The following is a 12,796-nucleotide window of genomic DNA, read 5'->3' on the forward strand; positions in this document are numbered from 1 at the left end:
TGGTGCTGGTGGTTGTGGTTTGAAATTTTTTTGTCTTCTCTTGTTTCCTGCTCTACTTCCTAAAGACTGCTCTGTGCTTCCCTCCAGGCATCTCCCATTTTCTACTTCACTGAGGTTCTTTTCTTCTCGAATAACCATACTCTCTATTTTGCCTTAATCAAAAGAACAGTTTCCAAATTAGTATCACCTCATTACAGATCTGTCACTTGGTTCATTCACAATGCTATAAAACCCAAACTTGAAAATGCCCCAAAGTTTTTAAACAAGGAATTAGTAATCCAAACTGGCTTGTCATTGGTGCAGGGCCAAGGGATTAGTTGAGTTTCTAATATTTTTTTTCATTTGACCTATATTATGGGCATCTTTCCATGCCAGTATGTTTAGAATGTGTACTTTGTTTTTATCAGCTACCTGTTATTTGAACAAGTGTGTGGATGTGCTAAATTTTCTATCAATCTCTTGTTTGTGTTCATAATCATGATTACCATCCTGAAGATTCATTTAATAATAAACTTATTGAACACTTACAAATAATTAATATTACAAATTAAATATGAATTAATATTATAATCATAAAACTCTATTTTATTTAAAATTTTAAAATTTTAACTTAAAAATTTAAATTTAAAAATTATATTTAAAATTAAATGTTATAATTATAAAAATAATTATACAATTAATATTATAAATTAAATATAAATAAATAAATTTATTGAAACATTTATTGAACCCTTATTGTGTGTCAGTCACTACCAGATAGCAAGTGCTTTACATACATTAATTCACTTGGTTATCATATCAGTTATCCTATTAGGTAGATGATTGATAGCCTCATATTAGGCATGAGGAAATTGAGACATAAAGAAGACAAAAATTCACATAAAGCCACCGTGTAATAAGTGGGAGAGATAGGATATAAACCTGCAAAGAGTGCCTCCAGAACCTACAAGGGAGTCAACCCAAGCTCTATTAATTAGTTGTTTTAATTTCCCTTTTCCCTAAAAGGTGGCAAGTAACATCATGATGTATAAAAATTTGGGGTGTTGTTTCTAGTTTTCCCTAAGCTCTTCATTCTATACATTGTGATTAAAAAAAAAACAACCAAACAAAACAAAACAAAAAAACAGTGACTCCATCAAATACAAGGAAAATATAAAATCGTAGATTCTCCAGGTTTGAAAGGACTTTCTAGGTAAATTTGTTGAGTTAAAGCAATTGTGAACATCAGCCAGTCATGTTCTCACCGGCTCTCTGGAATTCCTAGAGAACTTGTTTGAGATCCCTGCATACTAATGCATGTTTCTGTATCATGTCCTGTATATTTGTGGGTATGTCTCATTTTACTCATTCCATTTATGGTTCATATTTTTGTGTTTTATTTTTTATTCTGCTGATCGTTGTTTCCCATTCAAAGACACCTTGTTCCCAAGATGATGCTATCTTGGATGCGTTGTCTCCGTATGGTAATCCATAGCTTCTTTTCTTTCAAACAGGAGCAAAATTTATCGGAACTTTCCCTATACCGGACACCTATAATCCAGATGACGATAAAATATATTTCTTCTTTCGTGAATCATCTCAAGAAGGCACTACTTCTGATAAGACCATCCTTTCTCGAGTTGGAAGAGTTTGTAAGGCAAGATATATTTATCTTACTTAAGTAACATGTATGTGTGTGTATGAACAATTAATTATATAATGTTGAAGTAAAAGTCAATGTCCATCATTCATAAGTGGTAAGATAAATTCACACTATCTTACATGAATAGTTTTTACGATCCAAAAGTGAAAAGAAAAGAAAAGGATACAAATTTTTCTAGTATTAGGGTTTTTTTCGTTGTTTTGCTTTTTGTTTTTTTTTTTCCCCAGTAAGAACTGTTAACCAGGTTTGACTTAGATCTCTTTGGCAGCTTGCTCCTTATTTTGACAGGTTATCCCTTTGCCAGTATTCACTATTCCCGGTAAGATCCCTGCATTGTCCTGGACCATGGAAATTAAAATGCTTTTGGACATTAAATTTGATTTTGAAGTTGAAAGTAGTGTAATCACTGGAGTAACTTAAACATGGACAGAATAAGGTCTGGTATTTTTATGAAAACACATCACACATGCAAAATTATGTATCTTTATAGGGATCGAGTAAGTTGAAAATGTGGTTATAGTAATACTATAGTAAATATTTTCTAGACCATTTATCTAGATTAGGCTTTGAGAATGAATGAGATAAGAAGAAAAAACAAAGCAAAATGCAGAACTTTTTTTTTTTTTGTGAAGAACACTGCAATTCATTTTTTAAGATTGCCATTTTATGTTAGTTATAGGAAAACAGAATTCTATGAAACACTTCCATTTGTTCCATTCAAGTTCTCATTTGAGTGAATACAAGCTTTATAGAATAGTAATGCTCCTGGCTCACACTTTGATTTCAATATATTATTTTTTCAGTTGGATTTATCTTCCTTGAAATAACTTTCCTTAAATCGCCAGACACCTTTCATAAACTCTGTTATTAAAAAAGAGCTGTTAAGTTAATAAGTACTCTGAATAGGAAGCTTTTTTTAGGTCTTGTACAAACTTTTCATTTTCTTCTATTTGAGCCGATCACTTTTTTGTCTCCATCTGTACCCTCAGGCTTTTGAACACTTTCAGAGACAGAAATACAAACCATCACAGAGCTTAAAAGTGCTAATGAAAACATGGCTTTGAATGAGGCCAAGCACACATCACTCTTTTCCTAGTGTCCTAGCCACTGATGCTGCCTCCCCCTGATCCCTTTACCCCCAGGGGACAGACCTCTCTAAAAAGCATCCTCATTCTTTCAGAGTCCAAGAATTCACAGTAATTTCTCTTGAAGCCTCTTGCCTAGAGATGAATGGCCATTGCTTGGAGGAGTCGTAGCATGTTAGTGTACTGAAGCATGCTTTGTAACAACAGTATTCCGACCCTGAAAAGCGGGGCTGTGGATTGACATCATTTACATAAATGAACTACATTAAATATGTCAAAAAAGATTTACAAGTCACTCTCTGATGAACACCAATAACAAGTGTTCTGTGAAGGAGTTCAATACTTATTTCTTCGTAGGTCTAACACATGTGATAGAAAATCATCTGTTACAAAATAGTATTTGTACTCTATTGTTAAATGTACTGAAAGCTATGTGAGAGGTGGAAGAATATATTGAAGAAAAATGTAGTTGCCCCGTTTATAAAGTTTTATTTTAAAATTATGATAGAGACTCAACTACAAGCCTTGGGGCATTTTGTTTTAATTATGAACAAACTCCTATATAATTAAAAAGGCTGAGAGAATTGTAGTGCAGGAATCTTCCCACCACAAAAAACTCAAGGCCACACAGCAAGATTTTGTCAAGCCATTGTGTTTGGATAAAAAGCTAACAAATTGTGAGATCAAATAAGGACATGTGATGGATGAATTTCCTCTAAAAAAAGAAGATATAATGGAGGTCCTTCTTACCTCTCTTCACTCAATCACTGTTTCTAGTTAGTACCATCTTCAGAATTTTCCACTACACATATGATCCGTTCGTCAAATGTTTACAACATTTGGTTTTGCATACATCTCTAAAATTTCTTAATTGCAGCATGCTCTGACAGTTTTGAACTCTACTTAATAATTTAGGGTTAAAGTGTGGCAAAAAATGAGCACTTGTAAATGGAGATTTCACTGACAAGATGTAAAATGACTTGAAATCTTTTTATAAATATGTCAAAATAGGAAGTTTATATTTTAATTTTTTAAAAGATTTTTTTTTATTTATTTGACAGAGAGAGAGAGCAGGAACACAAGCAGGGGAAGTGGGAGTGGGGAAAGGAGAAGCAGGCTTCCACCGAAAAGGGAGCCCGATGCGGGGCTCCATCCCAGAACTCTGGGATCATGACCTGAGCCGAAAGCAGAGGCTAAACAACTGAACCAGAGACAGAGGCTTAATGACTGAGCCACCCAGGCGTCCCGTAAATAATAACAAGTTTAATTAAAAAGAAAACAACTGTTTGGCCTCATAGTTGCTGTTAAATATTATTTTCACATAAAATGTTCTTCTGACATTATTCAGAACATATTATTCCTCTCTGTTGGTTCCTTTTTTTTTTTTTTTAACCCCCATGGGATTATTACAACACTGCTTTTCAGTTTCAAGAAATAATAACAAATGTATGTCTATGCTATGAAACAAAATTGAGTTTGATAGATATAAGCAAAGATCCAAGAAGTCCGAGATCATGTTAGAGAAGTAAAAGTGAACTGTGTACACTTTACTGAGTTTAGAGAACTTTTTAGTAATGTGGGAGTTCTTTATACTCTTTATTCCACCAGGATATTCCTACAGGCTCATATATTTATAAATATTCTGGTTTTGTTGTTTTTATTTGTTTCCATTTGTAGCTGATGACCTTTAGCCTCCAAACTGGTGACAATTTAAGTGTTCCCTACCTCTTCAGCTACTAAACTCAAGTAAAAGTCATTTTATTGACCTGTCAAAGATAGTACTATTTGTGTAGTGTATTGTGATTGGTGGGGAGAAGGTTCATTGAAATAGGCAAAAATTACACAAAAATTATTAAAGATTGTTTATAGAATAAGAGTGAGTCTTTTCAATTCTGTAACCCACTCATTATTATATTATTTCATTATCTCAATAATAACAAAATATAAGATCTGGACAAAATGCAGTAATACACTAGACCCTGGGAGATAAGTACACTGCTGTCCCCTTTCTTTGAAATCTCCCAGCACACTGAAGGAAATAGAGATACAAACCGATAATCACAATATTAAGTGACAGGAGCTGAGAATACTGCATATTTGACGAAGCTCAAAAATCAAATCCTATAGAAGGAGGAGGACTACATCAAGGAAAGGAAAGGAAAGGATAAGCCTTTCAGGCAGTGTAAGAGCATACATTTGGTTTCCAGAAGGGTGAAATTTTGTTGAAAGTGGAACTGGAGGGGTGTATATGGGGGGCAATGTCATTTGAGATTAGAGTGGTAATTTGGAAGATAAGAAGTCTTGTTTCCATATTAAGTAGTTCAAACTCTATCCTGTAGGCAATGAGAAATTATCAATTTTTTTTTTTTAGAAAAGAAGTGACTTGATGGATAGATATACTTAGCAATAATTTGAGGAACCATCTGGATTGAGAAATATTTGTGACTAAGGACCCTAAAGGAAATAGAAGTGAATAGAATAGAATGCATAGAATCTAGATATGGATGTCTAATAAGTCCTTAATTTGTTACTTTTCCTTTATTAATTGCTTAGTGTAGACTAGTCTGTCTACTCAAACTTTACGTGATGATAGGAATGTTCCATATGTCCACTCTCCAACATAGGAGCTATGTGGCTATTAGTATTAACATTTGATTAGTGTGACAGAGGAGCTGAATTTTTAATGTTATTTAATTTTAACTGATATTAATTTAAATAGTATCATGTGTGTTATCAACTCACTGGAATTAAAATAAAAACTTTAAGTAATAAAGATAAGTAGTATCACATGGCTAGTGGCTACAATATAAATATAAACTATGAAAATATTCATTTACTTAACAATGTGTGCACAATGCTCTGCTAAATAAACAATAGTTTTATAGAAGATAAAAAGAAAAAAGAAGTTATATTTGTACTCACTGAGCTTGCAAACTACTAAATGATATATGCTTTAAACAAGAAAACACAGATTAATATATCATTGGAAAGTGCGATAAGTGCTAAAGTGAGCGGGTGGTCACAGGGCATGGTTAGGAAAAATGGGTGGGATTTAGATTGGCTGTAGAAGATCTTCTGTCTGAGAAAGTAACTTTTGAACCAGATATTGAAAATGATCAGGAAATTGCAGGGCAAAGAGACAGGGATCGGGAAGAATATTCCAGGCAGAAGGAAAAGCACATGTGAAATCTCAGAGGTGGGAAAGAGCATTTAAGAAATCAAAGGGGCAGCTGGGTGGCTCAGTCAGTTAAGCATCTGCCTGCGGCTCAGGTCATGATCTCAGGGTCCTGGGATTGAGTCTGGTGTCAGGCTCCAGAGGGGAGTCTGCTTCTCCCTCTCCCCCATCCCTGCTCATGCTCTCTTTCTCTCTCACTTTCTCTCTCTCAAATAAGTAAAGCCTTAAAAAAAAAAAATCTTGAAAGAGCTTTGCTGTGATGGGAACATAACAAGTACGTGGGAAATTAACAGGATAGTGATTGTTTCCCCTTTAAAACATACGTAAAATTTCAAGTCATAAGAGGTCTTATCTTCCCCATTCGTAAACTGACTGATACTGCAGATAGCGACATCATAATGTATATGAGAGGCTGCAACAAGTTCCTGTCCTACTAGATCCTTGATGCATTTTAATTCTTCCCTATTACTGTCCCAGAAACATTAATACCTGCCCATAGACACAGACTCCTATATTCTTAGTAATTGTGATTTCCAGAAGATAACCAGAGATGAGGGAAATTCACAAAGAGATATCTTCTGATATTTGATAGCAAAAACACCAAATACTGTGTAAGGGCATGAATTTTATACTTGGACATGTCGAACTTGAAGTGGCTCTGGGATATGCTGCCAAAATAGCCAGTTGAAAATGGAAACCTGAGGCTTGGTGGTGTCTGGAATTATGAACTTAGAAATCACCCATGTACTGGTGGTTCTTGAAGTCATGGAGGTGTGTGAAATAGTGCAGGGAAATATGTAGTATGAGATCAGTGAGCAAGGACACAATCCCAAGGGACAACAATATTTAAGGGGAAAAACAAAATAAAACAAAAACAGAGGAAAATACTATAAAGTCAATTGAGAAGAAATACTTTTTTTTTTTTTAAGATTTTATTTATTTATTTGAGAGAGAGAGACAGTGAGAGAGAGCATGAGCGAGGAGAAGGTCAGAGGGAGAAGCAGACTCCCCATGGAGCTAGGAGCCCGATATGGGATTCGATCCTGGGACTCCGGGATCATGACCTGAGACGAAGGCAGTCGTCCAACCAACTGAGCCACCCAGGCATCCAAGAAGAAATACTTTGATAGTAGGTGGGGAACTCATTGAGAGTGCCATGACAAAGGACAAAAGCTATTTCAAGAAGAAAGTAGTTGTCAGTAATATTGCACACCAAAAGGAAGTCAGATAAGATTATTATTAAAAATCACATATTCGATTTCGATGACACAGAGAGAGAAATCAAGTGCACAAGCAGGGGGAGCGGGAGAGGGAGAAGCAGTGGGGAGCCTGACAGTGGGCTAGATGCCAGGACCCTGGGATCATGACCCGAGCAGAGGGCAGAGGCTTAATTGACTGAGGCACCCAGGTCCCCCCAACTCAGCTTCTTAACTTAGGAAATGAGGGCACCCATCTCTTCCATGATGTTGTTACCAAGGAAGTGAGAGACTTAAATGAGATCATATGAATTTGGGTGTGGCAGATACTGAGGAAGGTGCTGGAAAACAAGAGTGATTTAACTAGGTCTCTATTTTCAAGCAATCAACAATGTAGAAGATTGACATGTGCCGTGTCATACAACAGAGAGTTAAATGTCAAAAATCACGTACACACACACAACATATCACTCATACACACTCACACTTTTGGAGCCCGGTCAACCAACTGCGCTTGAGAGCGCAAGAGTGGTAGTATGTTTATATTAGGGACAGGGGTTGGTTAGAGATAGGTCAGTTACTAAAGGTTAATGGGAAGAGATGATATTTAATTAGTTTCGATGTTTGAAGTTATGGTTATTATTTTGCCTTCATTTTTAGCAACATTTGTACTTGGAGGGTGGATCTTATTTCTGCATGTAGTCAAAAGGATTTGGAGACATGTCTGGTGAAAATTTTGTGGAGAATTTGAACAATGCAAATTTTAGACAAGAGACGTGGACAGGGAGAGACGCTAAATGTAGTAAAGAAGCTGAATTAGAGTACATTTCATGACAACCTCAGGAGAGTAAGCACCTCCTTTCAATCACTTTCACACTCAGTATGTTTATCTTTGTATATGGCAGAACACATTTACTGATGAATTATTTTTCAATGGTATCCCTACTTGCCTACCAAACTTCTTACTCCATTTTTCTCATATTTAAAATAAGATGCTTAGCCTAGATGATTTCTAGAGCCTTGCCAGACTTTATAATTCTTTATTCTGTCATATAGCCAATATTTCAAGCACCAAATGGTGCACCTTACACCCTGGTCTGCTCTCATAAATGGTAAATTACACAGATCTCCATGGCAAGGTAATAAATGTTAACTGAAAGAACAGGTAAGACAGCCTGAAATAAACCTTCTGAATAGTCCTTTCAGATACTATTATTTATGTCTCTGTGGTGTTTATTACCACGTGTGTGTGTGTGTGTGTGTGTGTGTGTCCCTTCAAGACTCACTCTGTAAGTTACAGTGTGGAAATACCAGTCTCTTCAGTGAGGCTTGCTTGCAACGTTTCGCCTCAAGGCTGTTTCCCATTACTTTGGGATTCTGTTCATTTTTGGAAGCATTGTCCATTAGCTTACTTAAGCTCGCCCACTCTGGATTCCAGCTGTAGGTTATGCCAGTTCTCTTTTTTGTTTTGCAGTATTTCCTTTGGTCCATGCCAGGAATTCAGTTTGGATGGTCCTTTCACATAACTTGCCTGGGGGTCTCATTAATAGCCTTTTGCCTTGATTCCACTTGCATTGTCTACCTTGATATATGGTCCTTTTTGGACAATTACTGCCTTTGAAGATTTGTGTTTTTAGGCCGATGACACTTTCCGTATTTATTGATCTCTGCCGAGTTGTGGGGGTCTTTTGCTTACTTTTCAACGTGTCACTTACAACCTAAATGAGAGATTTAGAGCCACAAGTTACAGATGTGCTTTTGCTTCACTTCCATCTGTTTTTCTGTCAGAAATTCCTAGGCCAGGATTTACACTGTTGACTGTAGCTTTTTTTTTTTTTTTTTTAATTTTTTGAGCTTTGTTCCTACCTTAAAAAAAAAAAAAAAAAAAGAAACAAAAAAAATGCTTATCATGATTACATTTACTTAATTTTAACCTGTCAAATCTTAGAAACTGAACTTTTTAGTAGAGACTATTACCTAGTTCTGCATTTCTAATAATCTTTACAAGTTCTTGCGGTAGTTAGAAAAACATGTTCTCCATTTTGATTCTCCAATAGCAAATCAAAAACAGTCATCTCTAAACACGAGAGTCCCTTTTAGGGGGAAAAAAAAAATATATATATATATATATATATATATATGTTGTCTTGAAAGCCTCTTCAGAATAGATCCCTTAAAAATCACTGTGCTTAATACCTGCCACACAAGTTTTTTTGTTTATTTTGTTCTTCTCCTCCCCACTTTGTCTGAGATGTTTGAGTTTGCATAGCTTTGTTTCTTTTACCATTAAGGGATTTCAAGATTATTTGTAGATGAAATAGAAGACTCCTTACTTTCCTATTTTGCTTTTATTTCTTAGTGGTCATAACCCTATTCCTTTTTTTCCCCCATCTCAATGAAACAGTTAGATGAAACGTGGTTACCACACATTGCAAAGGAAGATCCGAGCTAAAAAGGAAAGCACAACGACATAGTTGTCTCATTTGATTCAGTCCTTGTAATTCACTGTCTTCCATTAGTTCATTTAATGTATTAAAAATGTCCTCATTTAAGCTCTGCTCTCATATACATATTTTAGTGTATATGATGTGCTTTCCTAATGAGGCTCTTGGAACCTCTTATTCCAGATTTTATTTTTTGTTTCTGTCACATCATGATTATAGTTTCCAGCTTCTAAATAGGCCATTCTGTGTCTGGATTATCCTTATCATTTTTATTTACGTACCCAGCCCCATACAGACCATGTGTATTAAGTTTACAAAGGTTCTAAAATCCGCCCCTGGAAATAAGTGTGTGAAGCTCGAGGCAGCCCAGGGAGTACACTGGACAGTTGCTCTGAAAGGTCAGTTGCTGGGGTCTTAGCCCCAGTATTTCCTGGTGGAATGGGTCTTCAGGCAATTCAGAGGGATATCTTAACACGAGACTGTTTAAAATTCACAAGGGATGGCTGTTATCATAAATGACAGATCAGATAAAGAATATGAATGCTGTATTGAAAAATACAAGAGGCATTACATTGCAAACACCAAAGTATTAAATTGCCCTAATCTTATACTGAATGTGTAAAAAGGGTCCATGGGAAATCTATGTGTTTATCTCAGTGGGGCAGTTTCAGTTATGGAAAAAAATACGTTTATTGATTTACAATATTGTAGTATTTAGATTACACTTCAAAAGAAACAGGTAGTATTAATTCAAACCAAAATCTCTGGGACTAAATGTCATTAAAAGCTAGAATTGGGGAGAAGTGTGCATAAAAACTACACAGATGATAGTTTTCAAAGTGTTTGGGGGAATTCCATTCTCTTGCCCGCACGAGGATGCAGAAGAGCATTAAGCAAAAGAACTAATTTTAAGCAAAGAAGAATTTATGAACCAGCCTGACTCCTGCATCAAACCTTTTTTCTTTCTCTTTTTCTTTTTTCTAAGTGCTGAAGATGTGCCATCCTTCAGTGTTTTTTGACTGGAAAAGCCTGGTGTCTTTCAACTTAAACTCATAAATATGGTTACAGATTTCTGAACGCTAATCTATATTTTAATGGAATACAACATGTTCACAGATGTCTTGTGATTTCGTTGATTTATAAAGTCTTCAGGCGTTAAGAGCGTAGAAGCTAAAAGTCAATTCTTGTATTTTCCATGAGCTTCTGTTTCCCAAGACATAGATGAAAAGGATCATATTTATAAAGTGCTAAGAGATCCGCAAAGAGGATGATGTATACAGATAAAATTGTGTTTAGCAGATGAACCCAGCATAGTGACCTAAAGGTCAAAAGACATACTCAATAAAAGTTCATGTGTGACAGTTTGTAGCTACTCCACATGTCTATGTAAGATTTATAAGCACTTGAATCTGCTGGGACAGTAGAAGCAAAATGGAATCACCATTAACCTGCCTTCTGACTGATCTACCCATCAGTAGCCTATGAGTGGAAATCATAGTATTTCGTAATATGCAGCCATCACTAGAGCACCTGGCCCAGAGAGTTTATTTTCAAGCTGCTGAAGGATTCTAAATTGTGCTTTGTTTCATCTTCTGTCTTTTCTGTTTTTAAAATTAAGAACTGTCACAAACATATAAAAAGCCATAGAGAATAAGAAAACAGTCCCCCTCTGTGTTCACCCCCCACATGGAACCCATGTGGTCTCACTTGTTTACATTTAATTTCTTTGTTACTTTCATCTGCATCTTTGTGTAGAGAATGTCAAGGCTTTTGGCAATCTGACCACAAAGAAGCTGTGATAGAGTGGAGGCACAGAAGAGAGGTGACTAAAAGCTGCTGATTCTGACATCTCAATAATAAATCTATTGTGTTAGTGAGATAGTTGTGTTCTTTAGAACTTCACAAAAATAAGCAAGGAGGTGACAATTTAGTACAAAAGTGGTTACCTCCCATTCAGCCCTCCTCAGGGCTTAAAGTTTTCAAGGGGAGATTTTGTGGATTTGCAAACAAATCCAGGGACTGAGAGGTGGTCAAGTCAGTCAACTGACACTTCCTTTCCTACAGGAGAAATACAACTCCTTGAGAATTGAACTTTGCCATTCCAGGTCATGCTTCTGGATGTCTCTAAGAGTTACTATCCAGTCATTAAATGCTTATAATCCATCCCTGAGAACTATTATCCTAGAAATTATACTTCTTTACCTGCTGAGAGCAGGTGGCTTTCATCTTTGACCTGGATTTTTTTTTTTATTTTGCTTGTTTTTTTATCATTTTATTCCTTGAGGGGCCAGGAAAGGGTGCTCGACGATTGGCAAGAACATTTAAAGATTCTTTTTGTTCAGAGAATTGCAATTTCCATTTGTTGGGTTAAATATATATATATATATATATATATATATATATATATTTATATAAATATATAAATATTTATTCAAATATATATATTTATATAAATATTTATATATTTATATAAATATATAAATATATATTTGTTTATTTATTTACTTTTTATATTATATATATAATATACATATTATATAAATATATATATCTTAATTTTTATATAATTTCTATATAATTTAATTTAATATATAAGTATATATAAAATATATATTATTTATATATCTTTATATAGTATTTTTATTTATATTTATAATATAATATTTTATACACACACACACACACAAGCTACAGTGTAAGTCCCTTTCCTGTCCAACAAATTTGAGCCTCGTAGAATAGTTAGAACTGTTTCATGGTTTGTCTTGAATATGGATGATCACTGCAAATGGAAAAGGGGGACACTTTGAAAAGGGACATTTATTGTTGCCTTTATCTCATAAAATGTTTATAAGTGGATGTGATTGCTAATTTTTATGGAAGTAGTGATGTAGATACCTGATAGAGGAATGTTGTGGAGCAAATATTTGATATATCTGTTTATTCAATTAACAAAATAATTTGAGCAACGACTCTGCTAGCGGTAAAGCAGTAAACCAAACATAGTCCCTGGCATTAAATTCATGACAGTGGATATATTTCCTCATGTATATTGAATCAACACTATTTTTAGTATTTATTGCTAACTCGAAATGTGCAAATAAAGGCAATGAAAATGTTTAAATATTATAAATTTGTAAGTGCATTAAAATTGAAAGATTTTAATGAGAGCTTGGCTTAGTATGGGTAGGGCTTTGCTAACATAAAAATACAAAAGACAGAACACTTATGAATGTAAAAAGATATAAATCAAGGTT

The 12,796-nt window shown here is 34.9% G+C and overlaps 1 protein-coding gene across 2 annotated transcripts in view; it reads left to right on the forward strand.

The window, feature by feature from the left end:
- Positions 1-12,796, forward strand: part of SEMA3D (semaphorin 3D) — a 203,459-nt gene that overhangs the window by 139,021 nt on the left and 51,642 nt on the right. For both annotated transcript variants that reach the window (XM_059396942.1, XM_059396943.1), the window contains exon 8: positions 1,494-1,636. In XM_059396942.1, the coding sequence (XP_059252925.1) occupies positions 1,494-1,636 (143 nt within the window). The remainder of the gene's footprint in view (positions 1-1,493; positions 1,637-12,796) is intronic.

The sequence above is a fragment of the Mustela nigripes genome, chromosome 4, assembly GCF_022355385.1.
Source record: "Mustela nigripes isolate SB6536 chromosome 4, MUSNIG.SB6536, whole genome shotgun sequence".
NCBI classification, from domain to species: Eukaryota; Metazoa; Chordata; class Mammalia; order Carnivora; family Mustelidae; genus Mustela; species Mustela nigripes.